Here is a 23,961-nt window from a genome sequence, read left to right as displayed (position 1 = left end):
TCTTTATCAGCTTGACGTATGAACGTATCCAAATTTACTTGTTTTGTTGCCTTAAAATATACCTTGTATAAACGAAAATTGTCAGAATTGATAGCATAGGGATGTTAAAGTTACATTTGATATTTTTGGATATTCATTGTGTTCTAATTTGTGTATATACCTGTGTTTTGTTTTTAATAAATCCCTTGAAGTTGTGTTCACTCGTGCGTGAAATATATATTTTGTTGAAACAAAAAAAAGTTTTCGCCGAAATCACAGTAGTCAGAAACAGTCTTTTTTTTACTCAGAGCAGGTAACATTTTGTTAACATGTGAAATAAACTAAAGATCGACATTAGTTTGCAAATATGAAACCACCGTTTCAAAATGCAAGACCGCAGCATCAATACTCGGCAACCCGAGCCGATGATCAGCATTCGCAAAGGTAAAATTGTATTTTTGTGATTATGTTCTTCATTGTTTTGATTTATTTACCATGTTAGAATTTCACTATATTGTTATGCATTTTTACTGATAGTGCGTTTTATTTTCCCCATATCGATAAAATCATGACAATGTATATTATGTTGCAACAATTACAGATAGGCTACAAAACAAATGTAAGGAATTTTTTTTTCATCATGCCACGTCTGATTGAAGAAAAAAAAAACAGTTTTTTTAATTCTATCAGCAATTAATGGAAAAAAATACATCACAATGCAAAAAACCTCCTCACATATGCCTTTGCCGAAAAAGTCCTCTGTGCTATATTAATAAATCCTGTAGTGACAACAAACATTTTTGCAGATCGAATGTTAGACATCCCTCACCATCGATACAAAACACTCCTCTGGTGATTCCCCAGATGTATGTTCAAGGCCATAGTTCGATACCTCCTCAGTATCTTGCAATGCTTCCTAAACCAGGCAATCCACCCTATCACCTCGACCATCAGTTCAACGCCTCTATGATCCAGGGGAGCTTGCCTCGCCCACAAATTCCTACGGTTGCATCAATGTCAACACCCCATCCATCCACGTCATACCAGGCAAAACGACCGTCATCACACCGCGTGTCATTGCTGCAAGATATCCGAATTTCCGGGGAGCGAGATCGAGATGTTTTAAGTTCAAACGCAAATCTATCTTCAGATGCTCATGGTTAGTTTTATTATTGCATGATAATATGCACAAATAAAAGCATTGTTTCGACCACACAGAGAAATACTACTTTCAATTTGATGCATGATTGACAGTCTGCCAGGATATCTTTGTACCAGATGATCAAATTTAGTTTTCATTATTGTGCAATACATATGGCAACATTGTTGTTAAAAACAAACCCTCTATGCAGGTGCTTACTTGGCTATCGCAGCTATCTTATTTTGATGATTAGGTTCACTGGTAATGTTTTAGCTGCGATAAAAGTGAATTACTGTCTAATGCAAGAACAGGCAAATCTACACTGACAAAATCAGTTTATACCAGGTCTACTGGACTTGGATGTTGGAGAAACCAATCGCTACAACCACAACATGTTTTATATTCACCAGGTATTGGCTTATCATATGGAGGTAGTTCTCAACCCAGAAGAACTTCACTTCCAGCTTCTCAAGGTGCTCTAGCAAGACCCATGGAACGAGCATCAGGGCCATCACCACATTCTGCCTACCAACCACATATACCAGCTCATGCTCAGATGCAGGTTAGTACCATGCTAATATTTGTATGCATGATATTGTTGTGCAACAAAATAAAACCTAAAGTAAACAAAAAAGTTGCATTCAGAACATTTAAAAGAATAAATCTGATTAAATTTGAGATAAAGTTGAATGGGTGAAACTGATTAGCTTTTAGTCTTCATTAATAACTGGTGAAATTTTACATTTCTAAGCAGAAAGACCATCCTTCCAACACAAGACATTCCATTGTTTCAACTCCGCAATCATTCCCCATGTTTCAAACCCACCCTGATGTGAAAAAGGTACCAAGCTGTGTTTTTATAAACAGTACAATTCTCATGTAACAAGTGTTTCATGGGGACTGGTTTAATGTGTGCCAACAATGGTGGGAATTGCTGGAAATTATAAATTTTGTTATATACATTGGTTTGTCCTGGTTGGTTGCACCTTGTTTGTTGCCAAGTGGATGACGGTGATTGCATAGTCAGTCTTTGCCTGGCTGTTTGGCTGACAAGAATGCCATATAGTGCTGCACTGATGATGAGACATGATACATTGAAACAATGACATTGTATGAAGCTCACTTTCAAAAATTTATTTTGTTATTTGAACTATTGTCAAGTAGTGATTTGATTCAGAAATCTTGATTTATTGAAACAATCCTGTTTGACCCGTTCACCACATACGAGTTTATCTTAAATACAAAAATAAAGTGAAAATTAAGGGCTCCAAATTCCATCAGTTTATTTCGTTTCAAGGAACCATTGGTGACAGTGAAGCAGGAAGTTGGACCCAAACATCCTCATCCACATCTTGCTACAGGATCCGAACATGCACCGCAAACTTCAGTCTTGCACAGACAACCTAATGGTAACATACTTTATTGATGAATTTCACATTGCACAGTAATCTGCTCGCAAAAACACTAAAAACAAGAGAATTATAAAAATAAAAGGTGAACTTTTCTTTAGACCTGTGGTGATATTTTGTCTATTTATAATGTTCGTGATGGATTTAAAACAGTTGTAACAAGATTTTGTTTTTGGACTCATTTCTTCACAAATATGTCAGTGACACCAACACCTTTAGGTCTCAAAACTATCTTTATTTTTCTTGTAATTCAAGTTAGAAATTCCTCCAGTAATTTCTAATACAGTAACTGAACAGTACATTATGTGGTTGCATCAACTATTTCCAGTAAAAACGGATCAGTCTGTACATCCAGCCCCTGCTGTCGTTGAACAAAAGTCAAAGGAGGATTTGGTCCAAGCCATGGATAAAGTTGACAGGGAGATAGCAAAGGTTATTTCTACACCATGTTTATGATTTTGCGATGCAGCTGTTTCAAGGAGTTTTTTTTAACTCCCTTTGTCCAGGTTGAAACTGAGATCGGACGTTTGCAAAAGAAGAAAACCCAGCTGGAGGAGTCGGCGATGAAACCCCCAGAACCTGCAAAATCAGACACCTCACCACAACGAGCTGAACCCAAACACAGAGACCTGTGGCAAGTTATATACGCAGAAAACAGGGTAGGTTGAATTCAAGATTATCATTTCACGGTAAGATTCTGGTTCAATTTAAGTGAAACAAAAAGCTTAAATTCATGTTTATATTTTGTCTCCTCTTCAATAATAGCAGGAACACCAAAGCAAAACACTTAGTTGTAAAAGCGCAAGGCAAAATAATTAATAACTTTGAATAACATTAAATAGAACTGCTGTACTTTTGAATTAATTTATGATAGAGTTGGCCAAATATTTTGTTACTCCATAGAAAAAAGCAGAAGCTGCAAGATCGGTATTGGACGGACTTTGCAAGAAATATGAAATGCCGTTGTACAACCAACCCTCGGACACAGATGTGTATCAGAAAAACATCGAGAAGTAAACAAATCAATTCCTAAAATATCAGTACATTACTTTGCTGTTATGCATTTTATTGGATTGGTGATGTATTTTTAAATAGATATTAACTAAACCAGTGTTACTCAAACTTTACGGTGGTACTAGGAAGACTTTTTTCCAAAGAGCATGTTTACTTTTTCAGGAATGAAGAAATGCGCCCGAAGTTGTTGACGTATTTTCAAAACCGAATGAAACTGCAGAACATTCGTGAGCAGTACTTGTGTGCTCGGTACGATCAGCTTATGGGTCAATGGCACCAGAAAACTGAGGAAATCGAATCAAATCCAAAACGCAAGTAAGAACTTGGTGCAAAATGCAAGTAAAACCCAACGGTCAAGTCTGTTTGCGTTAATTTCGTTTTTAATCACGATTTTCAGATCATGTTTAAACTGAAATTGTGATCAAACAATCAACCAAGAAAGTCTGGAATGCAATAAAAGTCCTTGACATTTTCAGTATTTAAAAAATTAGATCATTTGTTTGTTACCGATAATAAATGTTGCCCTCACAGCAGATATAAGCCTCATAACAAGATAATATCATGGATCATTGCCATGGTTCAGACAGCTAGATGAATGAACATGTAGTAACCAAACAACTGAAAAGTTTTATGAAATATTTGTGACTCAAGATGTTCATTGTTGCGTTTGTGGAATAACTTGACTCATGATTTCACATAGGGCGAAGGAAGTGAAATCACGAGAATTTTTTGAGAAACTTTTCCCTGAAGTTCGTAAACAACGCGAGCAACAAGAAAGGATTGAACGAGTCGGAACGAGAGGGGATACTTGTCGGAGTGAAGCTGACCTTGCAGAGATAGTCGATGGTCTCACTGAACAGGTTTAGATTTGTTTATTTACACAACAATTCTTTTAAAGTTTTGCACTGCGTGCTTTCCGGACAGTTTAATGTTGGGACTTTGAAATCATGATTGATAAACTTTATTTTGGCGTCAAACAAGCATACTGTGGTATGAAAGAACGCAAACTACATTTTTTAGACCCTAGGGTTGTTAGTTCAAACCTCGCCGAGAGCTTGATTTTCCAAATCTGTCTCCGACTTTAATCTCCGATTAAAAGTGGCCAACCCAGCTTGGGTATGATGCCAGTAAAGATATTAATTAGTTGTAGATATTTTTTTCCCTGTTAATAGAATCTTAACTGACACTCACATTAGTAAAAAACATTTTTGAAATATGACTGATTGTCATGATTTGGTGAAAGTGATTATTTTCCCAGGAAAATCAGCTTCACCACATGAGGCAACTTGCAGTGATTCCACCAATGTTGCTCGATAAAGAACAAAGGAGAATTCAGTTCATAAACAACAATGGTTTCATCAACGAACCTTTCAAAGAGTTTAAAGTAGGAAATTACCTTTCATTTGTATTTCTGTTACATTTCTGTAGGTTCTACACAAAGTTGTCACGTTTATCACAGGAAAGTCAGCAGTTGGACGCTTGGTCAGATCAAGAAAAATCAATCTTTAAAGAGAAATTTGTCCAACATCCGAAAAACTTTCAACTTGTTGCTTCGTTTATTGAGAAGAAGGTTGGTGGAAAGTTTAAACACAACACACAATAGTGCTTTAAGCTTCTGAAATCTGGAAAAATTGATTGCCAAACCATAAAATTTGAAAAAACTGTAAATAACTTTATGTAATTTTGTTTTTATAGAGTGTTGCCGACTGCATTCTCTATTATTACCTCACAAAGAAAACCAACCACTACAAGGCGCTCATCCGGAAACAAACACTCAAACCCAAGAAGTTAAAGTCGGGGAAGCACCACGTAAGATACTAACATAATCAAAACATTATGTGATTGATAAATCCATAAACAGAAACCCAAACACTTCATGTTGGTTAAAATGTTTGTTGAAAAGCTCTGTTCCTGCAAGTTAAAGATTTAATCATTTTATCGACCTCAGTTAAATCAAATATTTGTTTAGAATTTCAATCCTGCACCAGGTTCAACAAAAGATGTAGTCGATAAAAAGTAAGTTTATGTAAAATTGTTCCCAACTCCACTAAGTGCATTGCAACAAATTCCATCATAATTAATGTTAATAAATCTATGTTTTAATAATTGTCATCACAACCACCCAAACATAGATCATGTAATCCATGGTAAATCATTACTCTGCTACTTTGCGTTAACTACATGAAACAAATCAGCATAAACTTTAATTTTCCAGTAAAGAAGAAATAAAGAAAGAAGGTGAAATGGAGCAAGAAGAAGTTCGGGTCGACAAACCACCCTCCCCTCGGATGACCAGTAAGTTATTTCACTTTAAGGCGATGTCTCCGGAATATTTGGATTAAACTTTATGTTAATTCATGGACACCAGATCACAATCAATTTCTGATCATTCTTCTGCAAAATTGAAATAATAAAATTCAACTTCACTAAATGATATTGATTTGAAGTGAGGTAATTTCGAGCAATGGTAAAAGTTGTTGTTCCAAAGTTTTAATGAAAGATATGAAGTTAGCGTGATATTAAAACCTCTCTTTTTTTGTAGGAGCTCGGAAACAAACCATGAACTGGACTGAGGGGGAAATATCTGTTGTAAAAGAAGGTAAAAATGTTCACATAAACAATAAAATCTGTGTCTTTAAATTCCTGTTTATCTGATCATTTCTTGTTTATGAAGTGTTTCACGTGTGAGTCGTTTGAAAACACGATAAAAACCATCTTGTCAGTGTATTTATGTATACGCATTTCTTGCGTTTTTCCTGCATTTTTAGTGTTTTATGTGCGCGATGCTTCACTGTTGACATAACCCTGAAGAAGCCTCGCCGGATGGCAGACAAAACGTTGGTTTCAAATAAACACTTTTGAAACTTAAATGCCAGAACATTTCTTATCAATCAGTATATTTATGGCCTGTGTTAAATATGTTGTGGACTCAGACTTGTTTACTATCCAGGTTTTGGAAGACATGGACGAGATTTCTCTGCGATATCGCGCATGGTTGCCAACAAAACAGAGCAACAAGTTAAAAACTTCTACCACAACTACAAGAAGAAGCACGGACTCGACCAACTTATCAAGAAAACACAGAAAAAGGTTTAAATTGAATATTCAGCTGACAATTTCTTCACATTTAAAAAAACCTTGCTTCTGACATTGAAGTTATGTAGATTTTATTTTAATGAAAGTTTTCATCTGCGGTCTGACGAGACTTCTTCAGGATTATCTTGTAGAGATTCACCATGTTCTTCTAGAATGTGTTCACATACACTGCAAAAATGCAAAAAAAAACACTAATTTCTTCCTAGTTCTGATACAAAAACTGAGGTTGTGTTGGCAAAAATATTTGTTGATAGCAGCCAGTAAATTATATTCAAGTAAAGTTGTTGCGTCCAGCGACATAAACTTCTATTCATTTTCACACTTTCATTTGTTTAAGACGGGCGAGTCACGAAGAACTCGACATCATGCTCAGTCACCTGACATTGTCGCCACGGCAACCGAGGAAGATGAGAGAAAGAACACAGAATCCCCTCTGATGGACGAAAAGGTCAAAGGTGACAAGATGGACGACCCCATGATGATCGATGACAAAAAACAGGTAGTTCATTGTTTTTGGAAAGTTGAAGACTGAATCTTTATAGTAGAAAGTGCAGTTTCATGTTTTTGACAATTCTGAAGAGTTGTGGTTCCAATTTGAGCATCTACAAGTATTTTGTATGGGAATAATTGTAAAAGCATTTTTGAAAACATTTTTTTTCCTAGTTTTTGTTCAAAAAAACCCATGTATTTGTTCTACAAGTTTTGATGATCTTGTAGAATCAAACATTGCCGTCACATTTTAAAGTGGAAAATATTTGTAGAAGGGAAAGGATAGAACACCAAGTCCTGCTATTTCAACATCGGGTAAAGTTGCACTGGGGAATGACGGAGGTGAATCAGCGTCAATATCGACAACACATATCAGAACACGGAGAACTGCTGCTTTGGCTGCTGCTAGCACAGGACAAGATAGTCCAGGTAACTTACGTTGGATTTTTTGGATTTTTCAACAGTTGTAACGAAAAATATTTTCCTTGCTTCTGTATTTTTGCAATTGAAAATACATTTATTTAATTCTAATAAACTTTGAGTGTTGTTTTCAACTGAATAAAATACAGTTTGTAACATTTTCGTGTAGAATCTACTTCCACAAAACGTCCGAGCTCATCCAAGTCCCCAGTATTATCACAAGGGGAACCGGCCGAAAAAAAACAGAAGGTATTGAGTTTAGTTTCTTGATAAATTTAAGTTTGATGGAAATAAATATTTTATTTACAAAAGAAAAATGAGAAAAAAGGTCGAAGAGAAAAAACTTCAAGCGAATCTTCAACAAAAGATGCAAAAACTCTGAAGGACGAGGTAAGATTTCTATGTTAATCCTGATATATAACGTATTGTTTCTATGTTCATGCTGATATATAACATATTGTTTCTATGTTAATGTTATATTTTCGGTATTGTGGTGAATTCATGTTTAATTTTAATCTCCAGGTTAAAGATGAAAATGGAGAAACAACCAAATGTGATGAAGTTAAAGATGTTGGAGGCATCAAAGAAGGTAACGATTACACTGCGGGTCATGACCTTGCAGGGGGTCACAACCTCACAGGGGGTCACATACCAAGTTTTATAAAAATTAAATGTCACATAAGGACAAACCGAACTGACTAATTTATAAAAAAACATCCCCACCCAAGAGCTTTTCATTCATTCCAATATAATGAATTGTTTTAACGAAATATTCAAATATTACTGATGACGAAGCTTAGGTTTCTCTTTCACAAGCAAATAATGCTCACCACATTTTATAACCTAAACATTATTTTTTAATAATGTAAATGTCTGGTTTACACCGAAGGGCTATAATATGTATTTTCTGGTTTCTTGTTCCTATGAAGTTAATACATGTATAATTGTCGCACTTAACAGATGGTAAATCTGAAGACAATGTGTCTGATCTCGTTAAACCTGGCACCCAACCAGATGTCGCGACCAACCAGGAGTCATCGTTGACAAAAACTAACAGCAGTAATGTTGCCAAGCAACAGGGTACACCCCTCCGTGATGATGATAGCAGTGCAACATGCAGTGCTGATGAAGACACGACTACTGAGGTATTTCCTGCTAATGATGTATTGTTGTGTCTGTAACATTATCAAGAGTACCAAGTTTGGATGGTTTAAAAGACATTTTGTTTAACTTGGTCCTTAATATCAACACAGGCATATATACAGTGCCATGATTTAAACATGATCTAATGCAGAGTCATGGATGGAAAGTGAAGCAAAAGTCTCAGGGACCTCAGGATGCGTTCGATTACGATTTCAATGATTCTCCTGTAATCAACCTAAACATGGCAACCCACACTGCGACATGTGCCACTGTTGTGACATCCAGCATGCCATCTGTTATTTCTGGTGTTATATCAAGCATGCCACATGTCATGCCTGGTGTCAATTCCAGCATACCATATGTTGTGTCAGGCATCACATCCAGCATGCCACTTGTAGTGGCAGGTGTCACATCCAGCATGCCACATGTTGTGTCAGGCATCACATCCAGCATGCCACTTGTAGTGGCAGGTGTCACACCAAGTGTGCCACGTGTTATGGTTGGTGCCACATCCACTACCAACAATGCAGGTATGTTTAATCGTGGAAGAGTTCTTTATGTTCTGAAACCCAAACTTGTAAAAAAATTCAAAATCATCTAAAATTAATTTGTCCTTGCAGGGAGCGGGTTAAATAAAGTGAGACAATTGGAGACTCCTTCGTTGTTGTTAAACAGACCTCAGTCTCTACCACCACCTGGTGCTATGGTGCCTCCTCAAGTGTCCGGGGCAACATCAAGTGTTCCTGTCATTTCCTCAAAACATGGCACCATTATAACCTCAGGTGAGGAAAAACACCTCATTAAAATGCACTTGTTTCAACACACGTCATATAGAAGTTAAATCGTCTAAACCTTCAGCATAAAACTTTCTTCAAATTGATTTTCTTGATTCCAGTTGCCGACAACTCTCGACCAAACTCAACACCGGCTGGGGCCCACCTCTCCATGAACTCAGCACAAACTCTGAATGTTTCTCGAACAAACTCATTGTCCAACAGAGAACCAGGTAAAAAAGGTCAAAAGTTCTGAAAAAACTTGGTCAATGACCGACAAATGACACAAAAGTAACCAGCTTGCAACTTCGCCATATATTTGTGTAAGATTGACATTTCACCAACAAAAATATTGGGCAGAATTATGTTATGGAAACTTGGATATTTTGTTAATAACAAGCAATTGTTGTTGCAGCTGTTGTCATGGCAACAACCCAGCCGGTATCCATTGTCCACAGACAACCTGTACCTACCGCTGTCATTGAAAACATTAGGGGCAAACCTTATCACACTGGTAAGCTTGTTTCCATCAATTTAATCCCATAATTGTTGTTTCAAAACACCAGTGTGAAGCTTTGTGTTTCATATTATATTTGCAAAATATCCTAAACAGGGTAATTTTCTTGTAAGAAAGTTGGTATGCTCTGACTTAGTTTGCATGGCTTTATTGTTGACAACTAAATTTGTTTAAAGGCAAGATGTCAGTTCCGTTTGTGTCCGTGTCAAGCAGTGGACGAACGTTTACTGTCTCTATGCCACATGTCATGGATCTAACGGCCGATAAAAAAACATCAACCACCTCAGTGCCCTCCAGTATGGAATCTGTTAAACTGACCACCTCCGCTCTACCAGGTATGTTTTTGCTTTTATTGATTGTAGCTGGTTGCACAGAAGTTATTTTAACATTTAGTGTATGTTGTTTTAAAGGTAGTTTCAGCCATGGTTTAAAAATAATTTAAACCATACCCCCCTGTATGTTTTTTTGTCAATAAAACTTTTGGAGCAAGTCGTTGAGTGCAAAATAACCTGATCGCCATGTTGGTTTGTAGGATCTACCAATCAACATCGAGCCCCTGCTATGTCAGTTGCTTCATCTTTGAGTAAAGATTTTCGACCTGGTGCTGTTCCGGATGCTAGACATTCTGGTCAGTTTGTCACAACTTTCTTTATATGCGATCTCTCTCAAACAGTAATTCTTAACCTTGACGTTGCCACTTTCAAATCACCAACAATTTCTTCCACTACTTTCTGTTGTAATGTATTTTGTAAAATAAGAAACCCCTCAGATCCAACCTCCATGCTCCCCTGGAAAGGTCCCCTGGTTAAGAATTACTGCTACAAACATTAAAATATTTTAAAATTCCTCATCTTTTTGCTTTTAATTCACATGCAAGTTGTCACCTTGTGGCACGAACATTAAAACATGACTTTAGGTTGAAATATTGTTATGAATTCCACAAGATTAACATTTATACTACCTTGAATTTCATCAATAATCAGGTTTTAAACAAATTCACATTGTTCAAAATATTGTTTCTATGAAAGACTCTGACCAAAATATGCGTTGAGAATCACATATGCTCTTGTTGTTGTTAAATTTTCCTGGTGTTTTGACCATGTTCTTGTCATGTGATCAGTTCCTGTTGTTTCGTCGTCATACCAACGTATGTACACTCCTGCTGAGATTGGAATGATGCATGATAAAGCTGCAGTCATCCCACCCACCCCGGCTGTACCTGTGTCTGCGTTAAGATTCACCACCACAAGGTAAGGTTCCACTGCTGTTCGTGATTTGATGTCTGTGGGTGTGGGTTCATAACTTTCAAAAACAATCACTCTGTAGGATCTGTTGCACATGTAAAATTATAACATGTTTTCAATAATTTAGTGTTAATGTTCCGCAAGCAAGTTACCGACAGACGACTTCTGCACAGGCGAGTGCAACGATTCAAAAGGTTGGTTAAAGCTTGTCACATGTTCTGGTGTTTTCATGAAAAAAATACTCTGTAAAAATACATAAATTTGTTTTTAATATTTGCAATAATGTTAAAATAATGATTTTTTTTGAACTGTGGCTGACATAAAACAATTTTCCTTGTTAGAAAAAAAACTTCCAGAAATAAAATAAACCAAGATTTTTTGTGTGTTTGCTTAAAGTCTTATTTTTGATGCTGAAAATGTAAAAAGGAAAAATTATTTTTCAGCTGCTTTCACTGAAACCTGGAGACGAAAGAATACCCCCAGGTCTTAACCCCATCTTGCAGGGGGCTTACCGACCGCCCCCAATGTCCCAGACTGTCTCGCTCCCTCGGTTTGGATCCATTACCACCGGAACCCCCGTTCTCCAACCTCCAATACCATCATCTGCTCCCCAACCTTCTACGATGCCAAATCCCATCAACAGTTTGCCCCACAGGTAAAACGTTAACTTATTTTTCAAATTAATGAACCTTCAGTGCTTTGCAGTTAAAATTCACATAACTTTTAAAATGTTGAATGGTCAAATTATAAGATTTCAACACGAAACTGTTTGATTTTGCAGACCTGCTTCAAACCTTGTTTCCATTAGGAGTGGGAAACCAGTTGCTCGCAACCCCCTCCTTAACCCCATAGATGGCCATGATAAACCAACAGGAAGCAAACCCACAACGTGCAGTGCTCCAGTGCGCCAAATAATTTCACAAATCCCCTCTGTTGGGGTTGTCACCATGACCAAGCAACCACAATATGTTGACGTCCCCAAAATAGTTGCATCTCTTCCACCAGCTCCACTGTTACCGGGCCAAGCTCCCGTTTTCTGGCACCCAGGTTTGCAGCCCGGAGGTAGATTCTCCACTTCAGCATTATCACAGTTACAAGAACAACTCAAGTCTGAGAAGGTTGGTGATGGAGCAGCGGGATTACTCATACAGCAGAAACTCGATGAGTCTCGGATGATGGAAGCTTACCACCTGCAATCACGGTCTGGCTTCATCATCCCATCTGGCATGGAACCACGTTCAATCCCGGAACTTGCAGCAATGTCGAAGCGTAAAACCAGCGAGGAACCGAGTCCATCCCCGAAATCAGTGCAGCATGTCATCCAACGCTCGGCAACTCCACCACAGATCAAAGTGGCTGAGAGGAAAGCTTCAAGAGGCCCAACACCGGGACGGGTTCCGAGCGAGGCAGCACAGAGACATGCGTCACCCATGGCACAAGATAGAACTACCAAAGAAGGTTGGGTTTTGTTTTAAAGACGATAGTTTAAATGTTACAACAAATCAGGATAATGTTGTTGGGATAATTGTTTGTTTATTAAGTCATGACTTTCAAACACTTTATAAAATAACACACCGAATTATTACATGAACAATTTAAACACTTAAATGTTTAGAATTGAAGCGACCGGATTCTGCATCACGTCATACCCCAGACCGAAGAGGTGGAATGGAATCGACATTGGTTGGTTGTCTTGTGTACAAACATATTTATAGTAACTTCATGTTATACAATATCTGCTATGTTGTGAATAATGTTTCAAACTGTAAGTTTGATGAAAAATGTCCTACCCCTACCCATGTGATTTCAAAGTTTATTATTACATCACAATACCTCAAAGTCAACAATTTTGCGCACAAGCTTGGAGTGATTTCCAATGTAATTCTCTATGTAAAATATTCTTCAGAGTTCATCCCAAAGGTCGTTGTCTGCCTACTCTCTGGCTCCCACTAGCAGAAGCTTGGCAGAAGCCCAAACCCAAGAACTCCACGCACAAGGTACAGGTTATCCTGAGACATATTTCAAGTTTCTAAATGATCCTAAAATTATTTGTATTATTTCTTAAAGCAATCGACCCTCTCTTGCTTCGACATGGATATCCATTAATCCCTCAACCATTACCAGGAAAACAGGCGGAAACACTTGCTGTCATGCAACATTATCTTATGAATCAATATGGTAGGACTTGCTTAATAGCTGTAGAGGGATCTAGCCCTAGGTTAGGAATTGTTTATTTATCTGCGACAGCAAATTACTTTGGTTCGTGTATATAGTGAAGCAACAAGTCTTAGATTAACGTCAGCTTTTATGTGTGACTGACGCTGCTTATGGTAACTTACATACGCGAAATCGATTTTTCACAATAAAATCTGCTGATGTAATCAGAGGCTTGTTGTTTCACTATATACATGAATCAATGTGCTTGTAAGAATTATTTGTTCGTTTGTAAAATACAAACATTTTCCAAGAATGGGATAATAATTCTCTTTGAATGCTGTCAACCGAACGAATGAAACAGTAACTTGTGAAAATGTTTATTGCTTTGAATGTAAACTGATTTTGCCGTTATGAAGCTGCTGCTGGGATGGTCCACGGCCTCCCCCCAGGAAGTTTGGGTCCCTTCGTGCAGTCCAACCCGAACGAAAACATGGAGAGTTCACGCCACAATGTTTTGACACACGACTTCGCTACAGCGATGCAGATGAAGCAACATCTCCCATCACCAGCTTCCGGTAAAATTACTTCCAATGAAAAGTTATTTAACAATAATGTTTTTTATTCCTGGATGAAAATGGAGAAAATATGCATTTCTCATAATTAAGGCTAGAGTTAAAATGTAGAATGATTAAAAAATATTTTAAGGAGTCAATAGCAGCCAAACTGGATGGTGACCTTTTTCTTCACAAGATTTTCTGTATTTTAAATAAATTCTAACAATGAATTACAAAAATGCCAAAAACTGTAACAAAGCACAAAAACAATCAACTTATTAAATAAACTTACTTGTTTAGTCGCACCCAGGGGATCCCCCTTCTCGACCATTACCCCAGTTACAAGCGGTCACCCCCCGGTAGTTGTTTCAATGTCATCCAACCCTTTACACCCATTGGTTGCTTCACACCACCCAAGTACGGCGAGATCATGACTTAAATTTACTAAACAATTTTTTTTTAATTTTGTTTACCTCGAAAATATTTCCTCCTGCAAATGTTATTTTCAAGCAATATTTCAATCTGTTCAAAAATTAACAAACCAAAGATTTTTATACATAGGCAATATGCAGTTAATAATATGAATTATCAAAACAGTTGCCATCGATCTGCAGCTTGTATAAAGTTTTTTTATGAGAGCTCACAACTAACTTTTTTTTATTAATTTTTTAAATCACTTATGATTTAAGATTAAACTTAACTCCAACAGATTCCCCAATCTCCAGTCGACCAACTTTTACCTCCCAAAACCCAAGTTCAATATCCAGCAACCCCCAACACTCCAGAACAACAAGCAACCCCATCCGTACCCCATCAAAAAGTCCCTCTTCACCCCACCGTTCATCCACCCCACATCATATTACAAAACCCCCTTACCCCTCACCTGGACCCCAGCTCTACCCCCATATGTCGGAAATGTTCCACCCAGGGGTTGAGCGTCGTAAGTCATCAAGCCCCCACAGAATCCCAAGCTCGGATTACCACACATTGGCCACACAGTCTGCTCTCGCAACACAGTTTGCGGCTCATGAAGCGCGTCGAACCCCCCCATCGTCGTATGGGACTCCACCCCCACCGAGACAAACCCCAAGTGCTGACAGGGCAATCTCGGGAAGTCCCCTTGTCACCCAGAGAAGTAGCAGTAGCCCCCATTTAGCCCAAGGTCGAGGGGTCAAGCGTGAACCGGAGCATCGTGGAATGGAGAGAGATATTACAAACACAAGTGAGCTCCACTCCGGACAACCCTCCCACCCACAAGGAGAAAGAACCCCCAGCTTGACTTCCCACCCCCAACAACACAGGTTAGTAAGTTTGATGTAAGGAGGTTTGCAAATGCAAGCAATAGTTGTAAGTAAAACACAACTGAGAACACAAAATCTTGTGTAATTTTAGAAAAAAAAAAATACTTCACTAAAGTGTATAAACAATCTGGTGGGCTTAACTTGGGCCTCGACCCACTATTTAGCCCAATGTGATATAGGCCCCAGTCATGACCCAACGCATGCCCGAGGTCAACCGTCGTCAACATTACCGTCACCTTCCACATTTTATCCGCAGATCTTCCCACGAAAGTTTGCAACAAGAACGGAAGGAACCGAACGACCGAAGTGATCAAGTTGATGATCGGGGAATTCCCTTTCAAGGGTTTGAGGTTAGGGAATTTCCTTGTCATGCAACAAAATTAATTTGACAAAGCAGTAAAGATTAAAAATGTTTGTTTTCTGCATAATTTTGTTGAGTTAATTTACGGATCCAAGTTAAAATGTGAAACAGTGTTGTGGTTACGCGAGGATATTTAAGGTTTAAAATTACTTGCTACAAAATCAAAGGCGATGCTGGTGATCTACAAACACAGACGAAATATATCAACTTATAGCCTTGTGACAACTTCGGATTGATTTTAGAAGTTAATACAAACCCACTTATAAGTATTACGTTGTACAGTATGGAGCAAGGCACGTGAAAACAGCATCCGATCTCCGCATCAAGGGGAGAGCCACCATGACCCCTGCCCATCTTATCCATGCTATTATCGACCATAACATCAACCAAGAATATGAAGGATCCCATCCAGTTCCGCATGTAAATTAGTTCACTTCATTCTAACAATACATGATTGTGTGTGAATATTAACACTACATTACCACCCGAGCTTCAACAAATCAACGTTTTAAGATCAACAAACCGATGAGTTCGAGTCCTTCAACTCACTCGCAAAAACCTCCCCCCACTCACTCCCAAAAACCTCCTTCTACTTCGCAAAGACAAGAGGTTGGTGGGTCTACTGCAAACTCTCGTTTAAGTATGGACTGAATGGAATTTTTCAGATCAAGGTTTCTCATATGTGGCCGATGGCCCCATGGCGGGCCACAAGGCGTTTTCCGGGGACCACAAGCGGATTTCGCACTAATAGGGTTTTTCAAATTTATTAGAGTTGATTCTTGTGTGCCATCTATGTTTTTAATGGATGAGCGGGGGGTAACTGCTCTTGAAACTTACTCAGTCACGAAGCATAAACGGTTCCACTGGTTTAGATATTTGACTACATGTGGGCGTTATTTTATCGTCATAAACTATTCTGTATTATAGCCGGAACAACGTCACCCACCGAAACCACCCATGTCCCGTACCCAGCAGGAACCCCCCCAGCAACCCCCAATAAGCCGTCAACACGTAGTGGCGCCATCATCTTTCGGCCTCGAAAGGTTTGAGGAACATTCTCATGGGATTATCACCGACATGTTCCACAGGTAAACTTCACCATGATGTGATGGCATAGGCGCCTAGTTTTCATTTTTCCAGGGGGGGCGACTATATTATGACGTCATCAAATATCGAAAAACTGTGTTTGAATTTCAATGCATGAGGCGTATTAGCAAAAAGGGCGGCGTCAACGATAAACACACAAGATCGGTATACGACACAACCATTAAGTACCTGTACCTGTTGGCTTATCATACTGCGAGACTGACGTTGCAACAACCGATGTCAGCTACGCAAGCGAAACTAGGTCAACATGTTTTGTGTGCGTCGTGTAAGAAACACATTGTTTTTAGGTCTTATTATCTTCGAATGTTACGAATGCGACGAGTTACATGGTGCGGACAGACGCGCGTAATAGCCACTCGTTATCTTTTTTTAAAACCTGGGGGGGCGCGGCCCCCCCTGCCCCCCCGGACTAGGCGCCTATGTGTGATGGTTGTGATTTACCTTAAAACTCATTTTCATAACCAGGGATTATAAATATGACATTGCAAATTTTCACGTTAGTTGTAAAAAGTTACACGCACCACTGGTTTTGTGTTGCGCGCAAATTCTATGAAAACAAACCCAGAAATCATATTATTGGCTCCACACAATATTATGTTAAATAGAGAATCGAACGAGAAGAAAGTTCTGGAACAACGTCAGCAAGACGCATTGGTCAGTGAATTGTTTTGGATTCCATATTGTCTGATCGCAACAAACATAAAGACACAGTGTTAACTTTGTTGGTGTTCAGCCACCTTTGGGTTGTTACTGCTTAACTCTTCTATTGTTTTATTGATAACGGCATCTGCTAAAACCTCCAAATAAAATAATGCAGTTAATTTCAATCTGTATATACATCTGTTAGTAATGTGGGTGGTTTTGAAATTGTTGTTCTGTTTTTTTATAGCGTTGCCCACTTTACCCGTACTGTTAATATCATGCGATGTCTTAATTCCAACAAATAAAGTGCTTTTCTTACATCTTGCCAACAAGTTGCGTTAATTCTTCCACTCACCGTTCCCATGCATGTCGTTATCTTCACATACTTTCATGTAACAGAAAGCTCAAGCCATGATGAGCGGCATCCCCCTCCAGGACAGAAGTTCGATAATCCAGCACCCCCTCGCCCCTCAAGCCTGTCAGAACCCTAGCACACCCCTTGAAACGTTGATACGGACTGCACTGCTTAATCACGAGGTAAAACGAATCAAACCGCCACTAACTTTGTAAATCACTTTGGTTTTTCTTCGTTTTGATTGACAGGGTTCATCGCGTGGGGGAAGTCCCGCACCAGCAGATATTATGGAAAGATCTTCGAGGTTCGTTTCAGTTTAAATTAGTTTCTGTTCAACAACTGACGTCGCTGGTGGACAATGACGTCATCTAAATAACAATAATACACGAACTGTTGGACAAAGAAGTTCTTATTTGTGATTGTCTTTGTAGAATCGATTCATCGAACAGATCATCTCCTGTTGTTCGTTCATCCGTATCCTCCCCAATTTTGTCTAAAGGAGCGGAATTAAAAAGGGAAACGTCACAATACAGTAGTGAGTTATTCGAACGTTTTCATTGTTAAGTTTGTTACTATTATTTTCTTTTGGAATCTCCCCGAATTTGTGAGAAATAATATTTAGCACCAGTTTCGCAAAGTTTGTTTGCCTAAAAATACTTTTGTTAATTGTCTGATGTTTTGCTACGTAGACACGTCTGCACCAACCAGTGTGAATCCAGCTCCGATATTCATTAGTGCACTCGCATTTAAAGCGGGACAGAACACAACTTCCAACCAACCTGTAAGTTCTCTCACAACCTTGTGTGTAGTTGGTTCTCTTGTAATAAATCTGTTGTAATTTCAGATTCCGCCTCCAAGCAATTTGGCTCCGAGATCTTCAGTTGTATCAGGTAAGTTTTAAGTAGGGTGGTTCCCCTGTATACGAGTTATGATGGAGTAAATTTATCTGAATTTCAAATCCACATGAAATGCATCTCTGTTTTTTGGCAAAAAAAGCTGTGAAAACCTTTTAGTAAAATCTCACGTAATTTTTTAATATCATATCTTGAAATATAAGCGGGAAAACTTTACGAAACGAACGAGAATTCTGATGAACCTTCGGTAGTTGATAAATACTGACAAAATATAATTTAACAGGTCCATCCGGGGTCCACGCCCCCCACATGAGCCCGTACCATCCCCACGGTCAACCCCCTAACCCCCAAACTCAACATGTGCCAGTAGAGCGCCCTCCACCGATGGCCGCCAACCAGTTTGAAGAATTGAGCGACAGTGATTAAATTATCGTCTGTTTATGCTGTTATTGTGCTTGCCTTGCTATTGTACATAGAAATATAAACGTGTATATACCGGTGAAGTTGTGTGTGGAAGAAAATAGAGAATTTATTACAGGGACAAACAGCAGTAATACGTGGCACCTGCATCAACATTTAGGTAAAGGACAAAGCGTTGAAGCAAATACATAACTTTGTCTTTGGTCTGTTATCCACGTAACACCCCAAACTCTGACCCTTGTGATAGGAAATTGGTAAAAGTTTTCCTTCATACGATCTCTTCCTCTGACAGTAGATTCCTTCATGATGGTCAATCTTGCTTCTCAACCTTCCGCAAAATGTTTTTAATCTTTTCTTGGGTGCTTACCCCAGTAAGTTTATCTGCAGCAGTTTTTTGGGCGGCGTCTCTTATTTGGGTTGGGATGCTTTCACGAGCGAGCTGCATTCGTTTCCTGGCTCGCTGGAACGCCCCTGTTCAAATGAAACAAATTATCATTTCCAACACAGTAAAACAACCCAAAAATTGTCAGTGGAATGCATGAGTGGATATCTGGGACAAAATATTTCACAATTGCTAGTTGTCTTTCAATTTTGACTCGAATATTTTCTCCCAGTGAGCAAATGTCAGGAACTTGTAGAAAGCTGACTGATTTTTACCGGGCAGATTTTTTCACCTGGCGGTGCTTTGCTCAACGAACCACTGTGTAGCAAACTGTGACCAAAGAACTGCTGAAAACCATCAGTATGACCCCTGTGTGCAGCTCACTGATAATTATGGCCCATTTCAAGATAATTTTCCTGTTTCTTGCACAAACTTACCCATGACTCCATGTACAGCATCCCTGCTGGCTTTCCCGCGTGCAATCTGCATCGCGTTCTGTAATTTCTTCCTGGATATCATGGCTGAAGTAGAATCTTGGAATGCTCGGCATTGTTGGATGCAGTTCAGTCTCACTTTCACACTCCCCGTGCTTTCGGTTCGAACTCCGTACTTTGCCAACCTTCTACCCTGCGTTGGGTCGCAATATTAAACCCACAAATGTAAATATGATTTAAAGCGGGATCATAAAATGATTTGTAAGGAAGGAAGGAAGGTTGAACAAAGGTTCGATTGTTTATTACGTCACAACGCAGAATTCATGCAAAATCTCGAATGTCGCTCAATGCGCAGCTATGGCAAGGTGGACATGGACAGCATTTTAGAGCGGAAATCAATAAAATTCTTATATGCTTATTCATGGTTTGCCTCTAGGCTCATCACTTATACAAACTTAATACTGTTACTTTTCATGTAAATCAATTCCCTTTTTTCACAAAAAAATCAGCAGAAAACAAGAAACATTGCAACCACTGTCGGGGTTTGAACCACCAACCTCCAGTCTTACCTCGAAAGTTGCGGGAACAGCGGCGAAAGTGACGTCCTCAAGTTCGGGAGTTCCCCCGATGAAAAATCTTCGCCTTTCAGAAGAAATTTGATCGAAACCAAAATTTCCCAGAGGTCGCCAACAGTGGATAGTGATGTCATGGACACCTGGCATTGTGGGTATTGTGACGTAACCGTAGCCCTCTGTGCGGCGCCGACCCCAGGAATCAGAAGATATCACGTGGACAAATACATTAGGCCAGCTCATGGGATTTTCTGTGTAATGATATTAGATAAATTGTTCAACACTATAAAAAAATTTTCAATTTTAACCTACCTTCACTTTCGTTTTCCAATGAAAAGAAAGTTTGAAAGTTGAATGGTTGCCCAAAGTAAGCTTTTTCAATGTTGTTCATGAGGCTTGTCGTACAAGTTTGTGTACATCCAGACAAAAGCGATGCTATAATTAAATAGAAACACTGAAAAGTGGTTTGAACATTTACTTGTCCAGGTAAACCTACTTGGGTCTCTTGTCCACCCATCTGGTATATCGACCAAGTACTCAATATGCAAGTCATTGTACTCAAATGACTCAGCAGATAATACTTCCCCATAAACACTTAATCTGAATATTTTGTCGGGGACTTCTTCAAATTCGTCACCAACCAAGTTCTTTAAGTAGTTTTGATGTTTCCGGTAAAGCTGAAAAAAAACACACATCTAGATGCTGGTATTTATTTAACAAAAACTTCACAAATATTTGTGAAAAGGTAAACTCGACTTTTTGTATCCAAGATGGTCATTGCAGTTTCACCTCTGAAATAATTTTTGCCTCCCTCCTAGACTCGATCTTGCTGACAACGTTTGAAATGTGCTCGATTTGAAATTCCCAAACATCTCTACCCAGACATCCCTCCTCAATCCTACAAATATACAATCAAGAATGTTTCATGAACTTTCTCTAATTACTATAATTTTGTTGTTTTGGGGGGATTTACCTGTATGGAGGTTTCGACCGGGTGAAATCAGGTGTTACTCTTATCACACCGTTATCATTGTATTGCACTGAGCATATTCTCCTCTCAAACTCAACATTTCCTAACCTGAATAAAAATATGGTTGGCGTACTATATGTGCAAGTCTGTAGAAGGCAAAATCATTACAAACATAAGAAACTTTACCATATACCCACCAATAATATTTGTGGCTATGTAAGCATTCACATAATATTAAAACACAAAAAGCAAAATTGGAATAATTGCAGCAACTGGGGTCTACACTGTTCAACCCATTGTTAAAGAGGTTTGCAAAATACATGCAATAATTATACAATTATTCACATAATTTTCACTAATAGTTTATTGTTGGTACTTACTGGCCTTCTGGATTTAAGTCAGCCATCACAACCAAGGTATGAACTGGTGTTGTTGTAACGTGATGATTTTCCTGGAATTCTTTTGTTGGTTTTTCTTCAATCAGTTTCATTCCAGACACAGCTGGGGTTCTGATACATCAGTGAAGAATTACAATAAATTAAAAGGGGTTAGCCTTCGTCCACCAAGGGGTATTAAACTAGAGATTGCAATACTTGCATCTGTCAGAATAACACATGATGAAGGAAGTGGGATTGGATCCCACGTCTCCATATTTACACAAGCTCCTTGGTACTTATGCATAATGCCAAACAATTCTAGATAGATAGATGTTGGCGCAGAAATATCAAACTTATTGTGTGAGTGGTTGTAAAACCCCTTAGGGAAGTTTTTTAAACAAGACTTCATGTACTTTTGAAGTTTCCATGTTGGCACATTTGCCGTTTCTGTGGCTTTTCGTCTTCGAACTTCTGTAACCTGATTGGCCAAAACTGTTGGACCAATTTCTTCCGGTGAACTTGTCATGGAAACAAAAGCATCCTCCAAAGCGTAAAATCGGTCGGTGTCAAGATAGGTAAAGAGTCGGTTGTTCCGACGGCCACCTGACTTCTGCGAAGAATATGAAAAGATCATTACAGCAAGAAGTAAACATTATCTTGTTGCAAGTTTGTGAAAGCAATGAATTGGTCTGGATCCATGGTTTTATGTGATTATGACATGAGTTGTTGCAGAAACCTCTCAAATATTTAAAACATGTGTAAGTTTTCTGTTCTGTTTTTGTTTTTAAATTTTACCTTAATATTTTCCACATCAGCATGGTATTTGTAATCGAGCACTGACGTACAGTTAGGTTCAAATCCATAAAACTCCATTTCCCTCTGAAATACAAATATTGAATGAAACCATGATGAAATATTTATTGTTTGGAATTACGACATTCATGATAACTTTTTTGCAATATCTGATGAAATTACTAACCAAAGAAAAGTATTTTTGCTGCCATTGTACTACCAATTCTTCATTATCCAGAATGATTTGGCCAAACTGATTAGTTGAAGACATGACAGGTGGAACAGTCTCCCCATCGGTTCCACCAGTTTGTGACGAAACAAAGCCAATTGTTGATGCACTTAACCGTTGCAATTTCACTCTGAAAATAAATCGATTTTATTGAAACATTGAACGTCCAGTCTGCACTCTGCACATAGTTGAGATACAAAATCCACAATGGTCAAATGATTAAGCGTTTTTTTCATTGCTTACCTTATCCGAAAGTTTTTAATTGGATCCCTAGATCTGTAGTCCGCTCCACCGAAGTCTTTTTCGTACAATTTGTCCATCAGGAACAAGTTTACTAATATCTCAACATTATTTTCAAGTCAGATAAAATGAAAAACAAATTCACAAAAATGTTTGATTTTTAACCGTAGCAACTATTCACAACGGTTCAGAAAACCCGGATAAATTAATAAAACAAAGATAATTTTGCTCGCAATAGGTAGATGTTCAAACTAGTTTAAAATTTCAACAAAAATTCAAGTGTTTTATTTTTTTATAATTTGCAATGAATTTTTGTTTTTTTTACCAATGCCAATAGCGTGGTGCTAATGGGGATTCCCCATCATGGCGCGAACAAGTGATTGTTTCTGTACGAAGTAAATTTGTTTAGAATTTAAACAATAATACTTAAAGGGCTTTGTTATGGCGACCGAAAATAAAGAGATTTTCGTCACTCACACTGGTAGCTGTCATTGTTCAGCTGTAAAATTTGAAGTTTTGGCGCCGGCGAAGTTGTACGTGTACGACTGCAAGTAGGCTATGTTCCACTTTCTTTGTTTTAATATTTAACCTTACAAATTGTCAAACAATTTAAACCAGACTATTCAAAGGTCTTGTTACCTTGTCATTATCCTAATGTAACTGATGTAATGTGTGCATTGCTGTATATATCCTCGAGATGGAAGAAAAATGCTTCGTTTTTCTGAATATTATTGACAATCTTCTACACAGAAAAAAATGTTTTGTTTATGCAAATGTTTGCCACAAAAATTCCATTACACAAATTACAAACTTTCCAATGTGGATATCAGCACAACACTTTTTGTATTAAAACATTTAACTAAAAAAATACATAAATCAGTTTTTTGTCTGGTTGTTTAACCGATGTTCTGAACAACTTGTAACACATTTAACAACTCATAGCTGCAGCATTTGCCATATGAAGAGCAACATCCATTTTATTGTTCCAT

The 23,961-nt window shown here is 38.3% G+C and overlaps 2 protein-coding genes across 3 annotated transcripts; one reads left to right on the top strand and one right to left on the bottom strand.

The window, feature by feature from the left end:
- Positions 1–279: 279 nt before the first annotated feature.
- LOC145897121 (uncharacterized) lies at positions 280–19,011 on the top strand. Its single transcript, XM_082985300.1, has 50 exons — positions 280–423; positions 786–1,138; positions 1,531–1,682; positions 1,872–1,961; positions 2,418–2,529; positions 2,858–2,961; positions 3,036–3,188; positions 3,433–3,542; positions 3,706–3,858; positions 4,244–4,403; positions 4,802–4,927; positions 5,003–5,113; positions 5,239–5,352; positions 5,513–5,559; positions 5,759–5,838; positions 6,086–6,142; positions 6,494–6,633; positions 6,977–7,138; positions 7,401–7,557; positions 7,718–7,797; positions 7,861–7,938; positions 8,071–8,137; positions 8,509–8,693; positions 8,843–9,221; positions 9,312–9,473; positions 9,587–9,697; positions 9,880–9,978; positions 10,158–10,316; positions 10,514–10,609; positions 11,102–11,231; positions 11,353–11,419; positions 11,669–11,880; positions 12,007–12,683; positions 12,841–12,908; positions 13,132–13,222; positions 13,293–13,403; positions 13,799–13,957; positions 14,237–14,353; positions 14,646–15,237; positions 15,494–15,587; positions 15,881–16,018; positions 16,112–16,207; positions 16,526–16,686; positions 17,311–17,359; positions 17,747–17,884; positions 17,951–18,006; positions 18,134–18,237; positions 18,392–18,483; positions 18,547–18,592; positions 18,840–19,011. Exons 1-50 carry the CDS (start codon positions 347–349, stop codon positions 18,980–18,982), a joined length of 7,215 nt encoding a protein of 2,404 aa, XP_082841426.1. The 5' UTR covers positions 280–346; the 3' UTR covers positions 18,983–19,011.
- A 259-nt stretch (positions 19,012–19,270) lies between these two features.
- Positions 19,271–23,118, bottom strand: LOC145897122 (tectonic-like complex member MKS1). Of its 2 annotated transcripts, none has more exons than XM_082985301.1 (12): positions 22,976–23,118; positions 22,691–22,862; positions 22,507–22,590; positions 22,125–22,321; positions 21,715–21,843; positions 21,338–21,442; positions 21,154–21,262; positions 20,861–21,041; positions 20,677–20,799; positions 20,362–20,615; positions 19,796–19,985; positions 19,271–19,447 (listed from the first exon to the last, which is right to left on the bottom strand). In XM_082985301.1, the coding sequence occupies exons 1-12, from the start codon at positions 23,050–23,052 to the stop codon at positions 19,287–19,289; spliced, it is 1,782 nt and encodes a 593-aa protein (XP_082841427.1). In that variant the 5' UTR covers positions 23,053–23,118; the 3' UTR covers positions 19,271–19,286. The 2 variants fall into 2 exon arrangements, with proteins under 2 accessions (XP_082841427.1, XP_082841428.1); XM_082985302.1 differs by having other exon boundaries at positions 19,273–19,447; positions 19,796–19,977.
- Between the last annotated feature and the right edge of the window lie 843 nt (positions 23,119–23,961).

The sequence above is a fragment of the Ascidia mentula genome, chromosome 4 (genome assembly GCF_947561715.1).
Source record: "Ascidia mentula chromosome 4, kaAscMent1.1, whole genome shotgun sequence".
NCBI classification, from domain to species: domain Eukaryota; kingdom Metazoa; phylum Chordata; class Ascidiacea; order Phlebobranchia; family Ascidiidae; genus Ascidia; species Ascidia mentula.
Note: the sequence above shows the minus strand (reverse complement) of the source record. Positions and strands in the feature narration are given on the sequence as shown.